Source organism: Amblyomma americanum, chromosome 7, assembly GCF_052857255.1.
Source record: "Amblyomma americanum isolate KBUSLIRL-KWMA chromosome 7, ASM5285725v1, whole genome shotgun sequence".
Taxonomy (NCBI): Eukaryota; Metazoa; Arthropoda; class Arachnida; order Ixodida; family Ixodidae; genus Amblyomma; species Amblyomma americanum.
Window position 1 is genome coordinate 124,385,198 of NC_135503.1, and position 15,942 is coordinate 124,401,139.

The 15,942-nt window shown below is 50.0% G+C and overlaps 2 protein-coding genes across 9 annotated transcripts in view; one reads left to right on the forward strand and one right to left on the reverse strand.

Annotated features, from left to right (window-relative positions):
• The window catches only part of LOC144099530 (germinal-center associated nuclear protein-like), a 103,379-nt gene extending 90,329 nt beyond the window's left edge, over positions 1 to 13,050 (reverse strand). Inside the window, exons 1-5 of the mRNA XM_077632902.1 lie at positions 12,703 to 13,050; positions 9,855 to 11,615; positions 8,643 to 8,816; positions 7,000 to 7,099; positions 2,349 to 2,621 (exon numbers count right to left, since the gene is read on the reverse strand). Coding sequence (XP_077489028.1) covers positions 2,349 to 2,621; positions 7,000 to 7,099; positions 8,643 to 8,816; positions 9,855 to 11,612 — 2,305 coding nt within the window. The 5' untranslated portion in view covers positions 11,613 to 11,615; positions 12,703 to 13,050. The remainder of the gene's footprint in view (positions 1 to 2,348; positions 2,622 to 6,999; positions 7,100 to 8,642; positions 8,817 to 9,854; positions 11,616 to 12,702) is intronic.
• A 41-nt stretch (positions 13,051 to 13,091) lies between these two features.
• The window catches only part of LOC144099531 (uncharacterized), a 54,529-nt gene continuing 51,678 nt past the window's right edge, over positions 13,092 to 15,942 (forward strand). For 2 of the 8 annotated variants that reach the window (XM_077632903.1, XM_077632905.1), the window contains exon 1: positions 13,092 to 13,208. In XM_077632903.1, the coding sequence (XP_077489029.1) occupies positions 13,205 to 13,208 (4 nt within the window). In that variant the 5' untranslated portion in view covers positions 13,092 to 13,204. The remainder of the gene's footprint in view (positions 13,209 to 15,942) is intronic. The other 6 variants (XM_077632907.1, XM_077632909.1, XM_077632908.1 and 3 more) reach the window with 3 other exon arrangements.

Here is a 15,942-nt window from a genome sequence, read left to right on the forward strand (position 1 = left end):
GAAATTGTTCTTCCTTTCACCATCACATAATGTTTAGCCTACCCTTAAGAGGACAATGCGGAAGCATTAGAGATCCCTCCTGCGCAAGTGCTGCTTCTCTGCCGCCTAGCTTCTGCCTACATGGAATTCGTTATTTTCTGCTTTACAATCACTGATCGTGGATGTCCTCATAACACTACTGGTGCAGCCGTTAAGCCACTGCCCGAGCAGGTGGCTGTGTCAAACACAGCCACATGCGGGGCTTATGACATTTAGGTTACATGGGTCACCTTCGTTACATGAAGTTCTCAAAAATATGCATGCTTCAACGAGGCCGGCATTTGGGAATTCAGAAACTTCGCAATATCGAGGAATTCATTACATGAAGTTTCAATACACTGAGGTTTAACAGTATTGCACCTGCACAATACTCATGACATTTTATCCATATGAATACTATTTATATGCAGGTGAAATGTTTTTGTTGTGTTATGATTTTATGGCACATAACTAGAGCTGTGCGACTTTTAGAACGATTCGAATATCCAAGCGAATAATGTGGCACTCGATTCGAGCTTTGAAGCGAATAGAAGTATTCAGAAACCTTGAATATTTCCAAATTATTTCACAGTTGGAGAATTGAAGAAAATAAGCTGCTAGAAGAAGTAGTCGATAGTCTTATGCGTGCTCTGACACATCCAAGCGACTGCACCACTCTAGATGTCTGCAGACATCGTGCATATGACGCAGCAACTGCATCCACAAACACAGTTCGGCATGTCACCGAGGAGAGCATGTAAAAGGACAAAGACCGGATGCTAAAGCGAACGTGACATGGCAGGAAGTTGGAACTGTGCTGTGCCCAAAGCACGGATGGTCCGAAAGAAGAAGATGGAGAAAAAGATAAGAATGCAGAGCTGCCAAGCATGACCAAGGCTAACGCTCTGTCAATGGATGCAGTTGTATTTTTGGTGTTGCAGGACACCAACTTCGAAGCCAGCGACATCTTATTGTTTACATCCTTCTATGGTTGAATTTAGATGAGAGGTGAAATGCCATTTACAGTCGCTGACCAATTTTTTGGAGTCGGTGGGACCTGGAAAACGTAGCGAATAATCGAACAATCCGAAAAATCCATGAACTTCAAACAATGAACTTTTCTGCGAAAAACCGGCTTTCAAAATCTCAAAAATCGCCACTTCTCATGTTCCACCTACAAGCAATAACATCAGACTTAATATTAGCAATAATATTAGACCCATAGTCATGTTTTCGTCATGTCCACACCCTCTCACGTCACAGTAGCAGACAGTATGACGTGGCGGCAAGTCATGCTGTGCATGAATGCCCTCGCCGCGCGAAGCAAGAGCAGTCAGTTTGCATGGGGCAACAATGCCTGCGAAGACCGAGAGGTAGTCCACGGGAAGACTCGAGTGGGAGCGAGCGTCCTCGAATGCACACCTGTCCCCGCCCCTCTATCGCGTTTGCTGCCCAGCACAGTGGGTGGCGTCGTCCAAGCTGCAGCTGTCTTGTTTTCAATGCAATCACGCGTTCTATGTAGGCCATCTCAATGGTATAACGGAGAGCATCTCATTATCTCGAATGGCAACGATGGAGAACAAATAGCCAAGCCGATTCACTCTGTCAATGCCCGCCGATTCCGTTTAAATCCAAGATGGCGCCTTTCACGGCGATGCCCACTCGCGTCTATATTAGGCCGAAATAACGAGCTTTCGGTTGAAAAACGATCTCCACAGTATTGTTGGCGTCTATTGTAGTCCGAAAAATCAAACTTTTAGACTCCACAAAGTCCGAAATATCAGTCGTGGGAATACACACGTTCCTATGAGGTGTGCAATGGCTCCTCAGCGAAGTTCGAAAGTACTTTAGGTACCATGATGAGAAAGCTGGTGCCACGAAGCATTTTGGTGAAAGTGCAATCTTTGCTTCGAAGGGTACCACCATTTTCTTGCAATTGGAAATCCAAGACACTTCGCTTATGCAGAAACTTAACATGCAAGCCAGCGTTGGTGACAGGAAGAGAGTTGTAAGTGCCATTCTAACCTAGTGTATTTGTCTTAACCGTGCAATAAAGTGTATTCAGTGCCCAAAGAATCTGACTAATCAAACACTAGATTAAAATGTTTCTGCGTTGTGTTCACATAATCGTCTTTCGGATGTTATTGTCATCACGGGGCAAAACGGGATTAAATTGTGATGTGCAGCATTGGTTCCAACAGTAGCAGCTGTAATGAAGTACACTGGGCCCTTGATGCCACTTACGCGTGTGTGGCACTGGCATTAGTCACAAAGCTCGGGCCCCTGTCATGACTCATGCTTTTACAGGAGGCCATCCCCACAAAGCTCACCTGCTTCTGCCTTGGCCGCCAGCTCTTCCCCCGTCTCACCCCCCTTGCCAGTGCGGCCTACTGCAGCTGTTGCCCTGGTTCGCCTGATCCCCTTGGCGGCCAGCTGCGAGCGGAGGCGCCGTGCTGGTCGCTGTTCAGCTGTAAGTGGTGCCTGTGCCCCCTCCGTGGGCCGCTCCAGTGTGTGCAGCTCGACTGAGCTGTGCCCCGGAGAAGAGCTGTCGTCTAACGTGGTGTTGGAGCTGGCTTGGGGCTTTGATTTGGATTCTCCCCGGCCTGCGCGTCAAAGCACAAGCGTTACAGCTTGTTGCAGCGTGGTGAAAATGCTGCAGGCAGGATGAGCTCACAGGATAACAAAATAATGACCGGAGGCACCATTATTACCATCAGGCTGCCATGCTATACCAAAGCATAAGTTGCTGTCTGTGCATTTCAGACAAGACGGCTTAATCTCTGGTGTTGGTGAACTTAGCCACAATGATGCATTTGCTGAAAAAAAAAAAAAAACAGTTTATGCAAGGCGCTTCAAAATGCAACTACAGGGTGCCTACTAACGTGAAGTTTCCAACTTCCCCGAGTTTTCCAGGTTTTCCTTGAGTGCATTTGTAAAATTTCCTGAGTGACACAGTACTTCGTTATATGCGAAAACAAGCTGACACAAAGCCACCTGATGGTATCACTCTCGAGTAAGCATGTTAAAAAATAAAAACAACGATTTAATCCTATTTGAATAGTAAAGAGTAGTGTTTATTTAATTTAAAGAAGGGGAGAGTAGCAAAATGCATAACAAATCGCGGATCGAATTGAACATTTTCAGATACGAACTAAAGGAAGATGCATGCGGAAACGAATATTTTCAAATTTGAGATATTTCTATCTACTGATAGTAACCGCAATGGTGTGGGACCTGAACTTTAGCGTCACAAGTGCGATTCTCTCTATATCAGACGAACTGCAGATTACATAAACCTTAGTTTGAAGTAGTGAAAGAGCGACAAACCTCGAAGTAACACTGGAAAGTCAACCTCAAGTTCGTGCACAACGCTTCACTGTTATTTCACTGCTTTAGAGAGTTTATTTTCGTTTGGATGAGGGACACTTGCACCTCGGCGTCAGCCGACACTTTGTTTTTTCAGTTCAAGCTCTTTCACAGAAGCGGCGGCACGCTTCCTTTCTGGTTCCTTCCTCAGTGCATCGGCCCTTTCTGCTCTCGTTCTCTCAAGCTCCTCTTTCCACCATGAGTTCGCCCCACGGAGGACCATTTGGAGCATCCTCTTGGTCAGCTGAACGTTGGCAACTCCTCCTGTCGGCATTACGGCGTCATACACGATTCGCTGGGTGACCAAAGATTGCTCCTTCCAATTTTCAACAAGGCATTCCTTGCTAATAGAAAATCCCCGCTCGACAGACGCATTTCCATGCGAAAGAGACAGAATAACCTTCACAAATGTGAACAGTCCTTTGTTCGAACCACAGATGCTTGCCCAAAGGGCATCCAGCCAATGCGTGCTCCTATTGAAATTTTTCAATGCCGCTTGCGTTGAGGCTAGGGAGCATACATGCTTGTAGGACCGCATCACCCGGTCAGCTTCTGTTCCTGTCATCCATTGGTGCTCCGTTAGAACTTCAAGTGCATCATTTAGACGCCTTTCCCCGAGATCTGGAATCAGCACGCACGCGAGATCCAGAGATGATGATCCCTTCACCAGCTTGAACCTCAGTGGCGACCTCTCTGTGATCTTTTTGATGAAGTTCTTCACGAAAGCGGCGCAGTCCCTTCTGAACCCTAGGATAGCCGAATCTGAACGTTTCAGGGCATTTTGGAGCGCATTCTTCGTAGCATACCCAAGGTCAACCTTGGGCGTCGCAACTATGTTCGCAGTAAGGTCCATGTCCACCTTGATCAACTTCAACAGACTGCCTGCCGCTCTTTCTTTACTATTCTCCTCATTAGTGATCATAGAAGGTTCTCCAATGCTGCGCCAAGAATAGAAGCATAAGCGAATCGGTCTGGAACTGAGCCAGGAAGGGCTGCTGTTCCTCCGCGATGCTAAGCATAAAGGTTAGCTTTGCAGGCAGCAGAGGATCGTGAATGGCTGTTTCGACCACACAGAAACTGGAGCTGGCCGGTCGGTTGTTCTCGTTTCGACATGACTCGACGTACACTTTTAGGTACGGCAGAAGCTCAATAGCTCTTGAAATTACACGAACATTTTTAAGCCACCGCATAGCGCAGAACTTCATAGGGTAAATGTTGCTCCTGGTTATGTGTTTGTATTCAACGCGTCGGGCAGGTACACATTTGAATATGTTGTAGAAAGCACGAAGCAATTTCACGGGAGAGTCCAACTGTGGAAGTTCTAAAAGCGGACACCAATTCTTCCGCCCGCGTGCGCCCCAGAAAGCATGACGTCAAGTAGCGCGTTTTCACGCTCTGCTCTGCATCCGACCAAAAGCGAACTAACATGTCCATTTGCTCTTTTTGTGCAACTTTGTTTAACAATTCGTCAAACGCGAGGACGAGGTGGGAGGCTTGGCTTACTTCCGACAAGAGGTTCTCCTTGAAGAAAGGTGCGAGGCCATAGACAATAATATATCCTGCCTTGTCTTTGCCAAGCTGCATTTTCTTGTCTGCAGCTGATGATGGGAACATCAAAGGGAACAGAGAAGCCGATGCCGCGACAGCACAAAGTGATGTGTGTGTCATAACAGCATTGAGGCACCACGTCACTTCAGCATTTGTGACCTCCAAGTCAGGCTGAAAGATAACCTTTGCTGTACGATCGGGTTGGACGTTCGTCGCAATAGTTGAAGCACTTTAAGGATTCGCAGAAACTGATGGCACTGGCCCGGCATTGGTCACAACGGTGGTTGGTGGTGTCAAAAATGAGGCTACAGAGGGTGTCCCGGCATTGGTCACAACGGTGGTTGGTAGTGTCAAAAATGAGGCTACAGAGGGTGTCCCGGCATTGGTCACAACGGTGGTCGGTGGTGTCAAAAATGAGGCTCCAGAGGGTGTCCTGGCATTGGTCACAACGGTGGTCGGTGGTGTCAAAAATGAGGCTACAGAGGGTGTCCTGGCATTGGTCACTACCGTGGCCGGCGGTGTCAAAAATGAGGCTACAGAGGGTGTCCCGGCATTGGTCACAACGGTGGCCGGCGGTGTCAAAAATGAGGCTACAGAGGGTATCCCGGCATTGGTCACAGCGGTGGTCGGTGGTGTCAAAAATGAGGCTACAGAGGGTGTCCCGGCATTGGTCACAACGGTGGCCGGCGGTGTCAAAAATGGGGCTACAGAGGGTGTCCCGGCATTGGCCTTAACGGTGGCCAGCGGTGTCAAAAATGAGGCTACAGAGGGTATCCCGGCATTGGTCACAGCGGTGGTCGGTGGTGTCAAAAATGAGGCTACAGAGGCTGTCCCGGCATTGGCCACAACAGTGGCCGGCGGTGTCAAAAATGAGGCTACAGAGGGTGTCCCGGCTCCGGTAATGGCCAGTCGGTGCTTCTTACTTTCAGCGCGACTTGTCACCGCTGTTGTTCCCATGTTGCAGAGCGAAAACTGCTTTCTGCATAGTGCACAGTACGCTGCGTTCGGGTTACTCTCGACGGGCCTAATCCAGGCTGCAAACTCGCAATGTTTCGCATTCGTCCAGTCCTGGACGAAAGTGCATTTGAAGGCCGTCATGCTTGACACGTCGCAAACAGCTTGCCTGCGGCACCACAGCAGTCATTAAAACAAAGTCGGTTCAAAATGGCGCTGCTAAGTACGGACAGAATTCGTTGCTTTGCTAGCGTCGGCAGATCGCGAAAAGGCGCGAAACTATTTCCCTTTCTCCCAGAGCTGCGCCACCTGCACCCCCTGCGGCAGAAATGGACGCTTCCATCAAGGAGATGCGCAGGGAGGAAGAGTTCATTTGGGACCATCGCAAGTTCTCACAACGTTTTCTGCTGCCTTGTTAGAGATGTCTACTCAGAAACACAGGAAAACAAGGGGAGGCCGCTAGCCGTCGAACAGCGCATGTGCGAACCATAGGAAGCGCGCTCTCTGCCGTTGGCCACAGCGCCGGGGAAGCGCGGAAAAGTGTCCGCTTTCGACGTAGTACGCTTCGAAATTGGAAGTGTTGCTGGCGCCTCAAAGCTTTTTGCCGCCTTGCTGGCATGCTCCACTTGACAGCACTACGTTGGAGGCCAGAAGTCGCTGAAGAGAGGACGTGTAACGCCGCACTGGACAATCCGTGCAATGCCAGTCCGCATTGTTTACACGAGGCAGCATTATCGCGACTTGAGTTCATTTTATGTAGAACTACAGCTAATTTTTCCTGATATAAGCACAAATCCCCCGAGTTTTTACAGATTATCCAAATTCCCTGAGAATTCCCGGTTTTCACGGTTGGTAGACACCCTGAACTAACTTTGTTGTTCAGACAGCCACTTGTGAAGCTGTAGTTCAGCAGGCATTGAGGACACTGTAAAACAGCTTGCTCTGTTTTACATCCAGTCCCAGGCCAGAGCCAGCCCCTTTGACAATGACAAATGGTGTACAAAGCTAAGCACCAGGTGGATGCCAACAGACCTTTCCCTGTTTGTGAGCAAAGAGACCAGTGTCAAGTGCCCCAGGCAAGCAAGATAAGGACAGGAGGGCAGGCAGCCTTACCTTCACCAGAAGGCCGCCGTTTTGAGCACCAGAAGATCTCCAGCGGTGGGAATTGGGGCGAGATCCGAGCTCCTCGCTTCTTGGCCATCTCGGCAGAGTGCTGTAATTCAGAGGCAGTGGGAAGCTTCAAATGACCGAGCTGGCTGGACTGTTCATGCCATGCGGTGTTTAACAGACTCCTCTATAGAAGAAACAAGATGCACAGTGCAGACCAATGCAGAAGGGAATATACGAGAATGCGGTCCCTATTCCAGCAGCACGATTTGACTTTCATACTTGTGAGCCATCTAACATCACAAGCAATTGCATGTACTATGCTAAGGCGCCAACTACTGCACTAACTTACCCATGAGCAGCATTATTTCAGATTCCTCTAGCCTAAATTAAAGCAACCCCCGTCTAAGTTTTACGAATCCTTTGGGAACAAATTAGGTAAGTTTTTGCAAAGCAGGTGCTACTCAACCAGCCAGTGACTCTGCCTATGTGGCAAGTAACCTCTACAGAAATGACATCCAAACACTACATGCTAATTATTTATTTATTCAAAATACCCCTAAAGGTATCACACAGAGCAGGGAGACGTACAAAGGCCCATAATACACATATAAAAATTATGCTGAAAGCATGACAAGCAAGCAATATGAAAAATGCAACATATCAATATCACATCCACTGCGGTTGTTCAGTGGTTAAGGCACTCGGCTACTGAGCTGGAGTACCCGGGTTCGAACCTAAACCTACTGGCCGCATTTCGATGAAGGTAAAAGGCAAAAGGCCCCGCATTAAAGATCCCACCTGGTAAAGATCCCCAGGCGGCCGAAATCATTCCAGAGCCCTCTACTACCGCAGCTCTTTCTCTCTTTCTTCTTTCACTCCCACCTTCCTGCTTTCCCTTACAGCATTGTTGAGGCATCAATAGAGTAGTGAGACAGTTACTGAGCCATTTCCTTTCCTCAAAAACCACAAATTAAAATGATTTCTCATGGGTTCTTGAACTCTGGTAATGTTCACTTAACTTGCAAAGCTAGAAGGCAGGTGATTCCGGACGATAACGGGTAAAGGTATGGATGACCTGGTGCAAGCATAAGTGCATCTAAAATGTTTAACCTTTAACTATCACCCTGGGCTCAGGAAAATTGCACAGGGAGGGAAAAAAAATTGGGGGATGCTCAAGCTTTGCCTTTAAAATTAGATGGCGACAGCATTACAGGGTCCCATTTGTGTTGCCCACTCAATTACCTAATTAGTATACTCACATTTATTCATGTATGCACCAGTACATGTCTCTAAGATGCTTCACTAAGTCAAAGACCACAACGCATGCACTAGGTCCACCTTTATTTAGCTTGAACCAACAAGGCTTCGTGGCCCATGGGTAGTGTGCCCGTCTCGCAATCCGAAGTTCCTGGGTTTGATTCCCACCAAAACCCAAGTTAACCCAATTTTCTTTTCAGCTCAATTTTATTAATTTCTCACTTCCATACCATAATGCTGGCTTCTCTGCAAGACTGGACCCTTAATGCCATCGCGTTAAAAAGCCATCACAAAGTCACTGTAGGCGGTTTAATAGCAATCTATTAGCTGTTATATCTGTATGCACGATTCGGCCCAGTGCGAAGCTGCCCCTCCCCCCCCATACTCACGTGGTCGCTGAAGCGGATGGTGGCACACTTGCGCTTGAGATTGCAGCTGATGCGCTCAACTCGTCCAAACTGGCCAAAGTGCTCCAGCAGCACCTCCCGGTCATTCAGCTCAGCAGGCAGCTGGTTGCACAGCAGGGTCGTCAGCATGCTGATCTCCTCAGGGGTCGCCGTCACCTGACACGGAAAGAGGGTGCTCATGGCTGGTGGATGACAACTTGCAGTTCACCCACAACAAGCCATGCATCAATATCAGTCACCTGCAGTTACAAACACCATCAATACCAACTTGTTTGCCCAAGTGTCTGGATAAGGATAAAAACAGGACACAGGGACAATGCCCACACAACACGAGCGTTCATCAGCAACTCTTCTTCTACCTTAGAAAGCTCACAATACAAAATAACGTTGGAAGATATCAGCTGCAGTCAATGTTGCACATGGTGCGAAGCACCTGAAAGATTAAAAAAAGCTAAAAAATAACAGCTGGCCCTCAGGTCATGTACAATTATTCAACGTTATTGCTCTAGGGCCTTTTACTCGAGTCATGGCTTTGACAGCAATCGATATGTTCCAGCCTGCCTCTAGGTTGTTATGAACATCCAGAGAGCTACCTTGGTCCAAGCCTTGTTTATTCTGTCATCTTTAATTCAACACCGCATTTCTCTCTCCTATTTTCTGTATCTCTCCTACTGATCATTGTCTTCAACTCTGGATGCTAAGACGTAATTTACAATTTTTCAGATAAAAAAATGTTTGGAAAATTGTAGTTTAATGTCTCAAACCGACACATGGGCTATGAGAAACGCCGTAGTGGAGGGCTCCGAACTAATCTGAACTACATGGGGTGCTTTAATGTTCAAAGAACCCCAGGTGGCCCAAGTTAATTCTGTGCCCTCCACTACGGCATCCCTCATAGCCCATGTGTCGCTTCAAGACGTACCCTGCAACTTCAAAAGTTTGTCTGGAAAACACACATTATAAATTCGTCTCAGCATCCAGAGCTGAAGAAAATTATCAGGAGGAGAGATACAAAAAGTAGAAGAGAGGAAGGCGACGTTACAATAGGAAAAGTAGCTGCAGGTCATTGCTTGTGCTCTGAAGTCACCAAGCCTGTCTACCGGATAGCAACTGCTATTCTGGCCGTCTCCTAAGAGGTCCTTATTCAGAACAACAGCAAACCGATCGGCTCAACTTGGTTCTTTGTAGACTCACTCTATTGCCTGCGCTGCCATCTGAGGAAAGCTTTCGTCCCTCTCGCTTTGAGTCACCGCCTGCCGAAGCCTGAGACAAGGACTTGGTGTATGTAGGGGCCGCTGGCTCCCCTGACAACACTTGCACCAGCCCACTACCAGCAGATTCAATTTGTGGCACGGGGCTCTTTTCTCCTGGCTGCTGAACTGAGGAGAGCTCCCTGTCGTCTTGCTTTGTCTGCGTGACAAAGGAGAAAGAGCCAGCACCCTTGGCAGAGTCCAAGGCAGGCTCCTTCACTTGCATGGGGTCAAAGACGAAGCCACCTGGCTTGGGAGGCGGGGAACTTTTCTTGTTCGCATCGCTCAGACTCTCCGTGGTCGGATGAGTTTTTCCAAAGAGGGACCGGGCAACCTGCTGCTTTGGTTGGCCTGGTCCTGGCAAACTGGCCGACTGAGTGGTGTCTGCCATGGAACTCTCGTCTGCCTGCTTGTCAAATGCCTTGCCAAAAAAGTCTGCCGCCATTGATGTCTTTGCAGCTGCAAATGCTGTACTGGATGCCGCAGTCTTTGCCGGCATCAACTGCGGCTGCTGGTGGCTAGATATGGCTTTGGACGATGCCAAGGGGCCAACAGTGCCTGCAGAACTGGCTGTCGGCATCTTGTGCAGGTTGGAAAGCATGCTGGGCTTGGGGGGAGCCTGTTGCTGTGAAGAAGGAGCAAAGCTAAAAGCGAGGGCCGGCTTTGCGCCCGCCTGGTCCTGACCAGCTGCGAAAGAAACCTGTCCAGCCGAAAACAGAGGAATCACCGAAGGTTTGTCCCCAGTCTTTTCTGCAACACCCTGTCCCCTACCAAAGAGGCTCGGCTGAGCAGCCTTTGATGGCTGGTTGACTGCATGTGGTTGGTTTCCAAATGCAGTCTTCTGGCCGAACACAGCCACGCTTCCAGACGCCGCACTCTGTGGCAGTGAGCTCAAGCTGCTGACTTGAAGGACCGGCTGGGACAGTGCAATGCTGGCAAATGAGGCTGGAACTGGTTGTGTTGAAACCTGGTGGGACTGTGTGCCCGAGAGAGCTGACGACTGGACGACATTTCCAAATAGCTGCTGCTTTTCAGCAGCACTCGAAACAAACAGCTTGATAGGCTGGTTCTGATGAGGGCCGGGTTCCACCTTGCTTCCAAACAGTGCACCTGGTGCAGCCTGGTTTGGTCCAAGTGCCACTTGTTGCTGCTCTATTCTGAAGCCCGACCCCGTCTGTCCACCATCAAACGGGGTGCTTGCGGGTGCCTTCTCAGCTGGCCCGAATCCCGGGACCCCAGCGCTGCATCTCAGAAGACCAGTATCCTGCTCCTCCTTAGCTCCTACAGGAATAGCCTGGGGCTCTGTCTTGGCTGCGAGAACCAGCTCCTGCGTTGCCCCGAAGGTGGGCAAGGCGGGCTGGTTTCCTTTGCCCGAGAAGAGAGAAGCTTGCAGCCCGAAGCCACCATGGGCGGTGCCAGAGCTGCCACTGGCCCCGAAGTCAAAGACAGGTGCTGATGAGGTCGGGCACTCCCACTTGGAACCAAAGCTCAGCTTGCTGGCATTCCCGAATGCACTCTGTGCAAAGGGTGTTGCAGGAGCACCGAAGGTGGCACCGGCCCCACCTGCTGTGCCAAAGGAGAAGGTAGGTGCCGATGCTGCAGATGCAGTTATGGCAAATGGGTTGCCATGGGCAACCGTGCTCCGCTGGGACTGGTCCTTGCCGTCTGCTGTCTTTGATGGGTCACCTGGCTTTTTAAACATTTCCTGAGAAGGAGAGAAAAAAACACCTGTCATTAACACACAAGAAATATTTCGCTTCGATGACTTTGCACTTACCAACAAAACATGTTTTGAGGCAGCAACAGAGCAGATAAGAGACAACAAACACAACAGGGAGGCAGCAATGGAGGAACTGTTTCTTATCAAGAAATTTCAGAGCATTTGTGCTGTAAAGCAGGATGCTCACTCACAGACATTTACAGCAATAGGAACAAATAAATGAGGCATAGGCCGTGCAACCTCTTGTTGCGCATTAAACAGATGATCACAAACAGATGAAACACAGGACAAGATAAACTGCTATTTTTTTTTTCAGACAACAGATTGATAGTTTCTTTGGTGCCCAACAACATATCGTAAAGCAAAAACAAACTCGTCCAGGTTCGAAAACTCGCACTGTTTTATTTGCCTTGCATGCAATAAAAACACAGACCCTTTCGGAGGTACCCTTGAAGCGCATATGTGCAACTGGCGTATTCGGCAAGTCCGTACTGTAACGAAATCGAGCTGTCAAGAGCGCGTATCTATTACATTCTGCGTGCCCGCTTGTCCACAGTAACTTTCTCTACTGGCACGAAAGCGTCCTAGCGACCGCGAATTCACCGGTACCACGCCCACACAAAGTACACACGGCAATATCAACCAGCAAACACGAAATATCGCGCTGACAGTACTAACTTATCAGCAAATATGACGGAACTTGACCTGGTAGCTCCGCGCAAGGTTTTCTAGATCTAGTTACTTCAGACTTTTGCCGCGGGATGTTTGCACCCTTCATCCCGTTCACGCCAGAAGCAAGAATCTAACGATGCAAGATGACATTTTCGCGGAAACTGACAGCTAAACACAGATCGGACGTTTCCGCTACCGCACCACATAGATACGCATAACCGGCCACTACTGTGTGGCAATGACGATGCTGGACAGGCTGCAACCACGCTCGATATCACGATTAACCGTGCGACGCAGCCGCATACACAGCGCGCGCAGACGACAACCGTTTGTAGACTTCACTCGTGAACACATTGACTGCCTACGCGAACATGCAAGGTGCAGCTAGTGAACTACTTACGCTTAGGAGCGCATTTTGTGCACCAAAAACATTTCCGCACGGTTCTGGAATCTCTGAACTGGCCGCTTCGCTGGCTTCTGAGCCAGGCCTGACACCAGTGGTCTTGTGCGCTGTGCTTGGCAGTGCGTGCTTGTCACACCAGAAACGGAACTTATTTTCACTTCAGCACAGCGTTCACCGCGAGCAACGTCGCACGGGCATCGAGCGCGCTTTGTCGTCTCAGCGTGCACGCGATATTTCGAGCGTACACAGACTGCACGCTGTAACGCTGAAACGCCGGCAAAACTCGCGTGCGAAACTCGCGTCGAAATCGACGCCACTCCGCCGACTCCGCCACTCGGCAGAAGCGCGCCGCTAGGTAGCGCCAGAGGCGGCGCTGCTACAGCAGTGACGCAAACGTCTGGTAGGGAGAGTGTACACAATAGATTAGATGTAGTGCGGCGACGCTTTGATCGAAATACAAGGGGAATTTATCGTGTAAAAATCCCAACCAAGGAGATAAATGGGTGAGTAAAACTTTTCCTTATCCACTCCGCGATGTTTGGCGCCCGCTTTTCGCCGGCCGATCACTTTGATGTCGGTTTAGGAGGCTTGAAATTATTTTTCTGCGCTCCGCGACGGCTGCAATTCAAAAGCTGCCAACCTTTCCCGCCATTCTTTATGAGTCTCTGCTATCACTTTTGGTGCAATTTGATAAATGCCGGCCGTGTCCGAGTGTTGCACGCACTCCAGAGCGCTTGCCAGTGCAGCGCGCGGCTGATCGCGCCTTGGGAACGTGTTTTTACCGGCCGAAAAGCAGCGTCGCGACCGCGTTTTCCACGCGAAGGGGGTTTGCCAGCCCCAAACAAAAGGACGAAGTAGGCCTAGCAGCAGGCGCACTAGTACGCAGCCAATGGGCGCGCGCTTTACGGAGGAGCCCAGCAGGACCGGCAAATCGCGACCGCCGATACAAACGGCTCTCTAGGGGTTTGGCCAATCGGGTGGCGCGCAGGCTTTTGTTAGGCTTAACCGCGTGCTAGCGGGTGGCATTTTTTTCATTAGGTCACGGACAAGCGTGATTGTTTCGTATCGTCCACAAATTGGACCGGCGTGCGGCGGTGACATCGCGGTCGCGGCGGCTCCGGTGTCGCGACGACAACCGCCGCTATGGGCATTGTCTGTGGTTGCGCATCCGCCGATTCCGACCCTGCGATCGGTTTTCGCGGGACATTAGGCCTAGCACGTGAAGCGTTGCGCTCCCGCACAATGGAGATTGGAGCGACGCGGGCAGCAACGTTCGGAGGCGCACGTGCGACCGTGGAGACGCGGGAGAATTTTCGGCTTCTTGCTCGCGCGTTCTCAGTGTTGTGCGTCGCTGCCCGCAGGCGCCAGGAATGCGCGTTCGGGACCGATAACTCGTGCGCGCTGTTCGCGCGCTCCGTGACAGCTTGAGGTGTCGCTGTCCGTAAGCGCCGGAATCCTGTCGTGCTTTGCGCCGCCGCGACTGCTGTTTCGATGCGGCAGTCGTCTGCTTGTGTGCGATCCTGCTTCGCGCTGCTGCGAAGCGAGGACGGGTCTCTCCGCTGTTGGACGAACGACGAGATCGCTTCGTGTCGGGCATCGTACCGGACACCGCATGGTGACGCGAGTGCCGTAGTTAGTTCACCAGACTTGGGCGGTCAAGTGCCCGAGGCGAGAGTCGTCTCGCGCCGCTTCTCGGTTTCGGACGGCGATCCGTGCGGGTCGATTTTTTAATCATGCGTCCGTTCGAGTGCGTGCAACGGGTCGTCGAGCTCGCAGTGCTGGCTTCAAGCGCAAAAGCCAGTGGAGCACCATTGTGAAGCTGCGAGGGAAGTTCAGTTCCCTCTGTGCGAGCCTTTGGAAAATGGGCTCATGGAGGAATTTCGTGGCGATTTCCGGGTGGACGACGAGTCCAGTCGGTCGGTCGTGGCGTCACTCTGGCGACTGTATTCGCGGCAGCCCGTTGTTTACATTGCCGCACTAAGGCGCGCGGCAGCAGAGCCATCTTAGTTTTTGCGCACTGGCCTTTTGCACCACCTTTTCTGTAATGTGACGCGGGCTGAGCAGTTGTACACACAATAATGCAAAGCTGAACCCATCTGCGCCTTGACACCACCAAACAAATGGCTGCAGGAAAATCTGGTGCAAGGGCATGCGCGTGGTTTATGCCACGTAAAATGCAGTAGCTGGCAGTACAATGTGAAAGGCTGATGGGGCATAATCTCTGTTTTCTACTCCACACGTAAGGTGTTGAAGAGGGAGAAGTAAGGTTGTGTTAATTGATGAGGCACTAAGTGTTGTGCCGGTTACATTCCGTACCACTGTAAGGAGGCCTTGCAACTTCTTGTCAGATGCGAGAATGGCATCCCCAAAGATTCGGAGTGGGGGTGGCACCGTGCTTCTGCAAAGTTCTTGCATTGCTGGCAAAGGTTGCGATGGCCGCATCTTGGTTCATACAAATTGAGGGTTGTTCGTATGGGTAGGTAATGATGGTCTGCTCTCGCTGAAAGTGATGCTTTAGGGTCCGGAGCTGTTCAGGAAGCAAAAAGCACTTATTCCCGCATCCATTAGTCTCCACAAATGAACTGCAGTGACAGCAAGATATAGTGTTTAATGTGTTGATCCACAAGGCTATGGCTACTTCGTCATTCAAGTCCACATAGTGTTAGAGTCTTTTTTGTTCCGGATGCCAGGAGTTTGAATCAAAGGGGGGTGGGGGAACAAACTATATTTTAAATCTAATTGCTACTGATATAAAAATCTAGTGGTCCTCACTGTCACCTTAATGTAACGTGTGGCTGCTCTGACTGCATGGAAATTAGCTGGCGACATGGCGCTGCACTTGGGGAACGGTTACGACACTCTTGAGAGTTGGCTGAAGCAGCACAGTTCAGACGTAGGATTTGCAGCGCGCCGCTGCACAGATGTTGTTTCATGTGTGAAACGTGGCAGGTTTGGCCCTGTTGCTCTACTTTGCCCTCGGTGCCTCTTGATACGGATGCTTGAGGCACACTGACAATTTATGTCCGTAGCTACAGTAGATATCAACGTATCTATAATGTTGGAAGGTGTTTGTGAGAAAACTTCGATTTCATATGAGCTTGGTACCATTCCTGGCAGGAATTTATGGTCGCAGTTATGGAAGACATGTACATGTCTGATGATGGGAGATGTTTTTGGGGCAGCTTTGGTTTTATATGAGCTTGGTAAGTGTTAGTGACGGTGTGGGGGGAGTGGTAA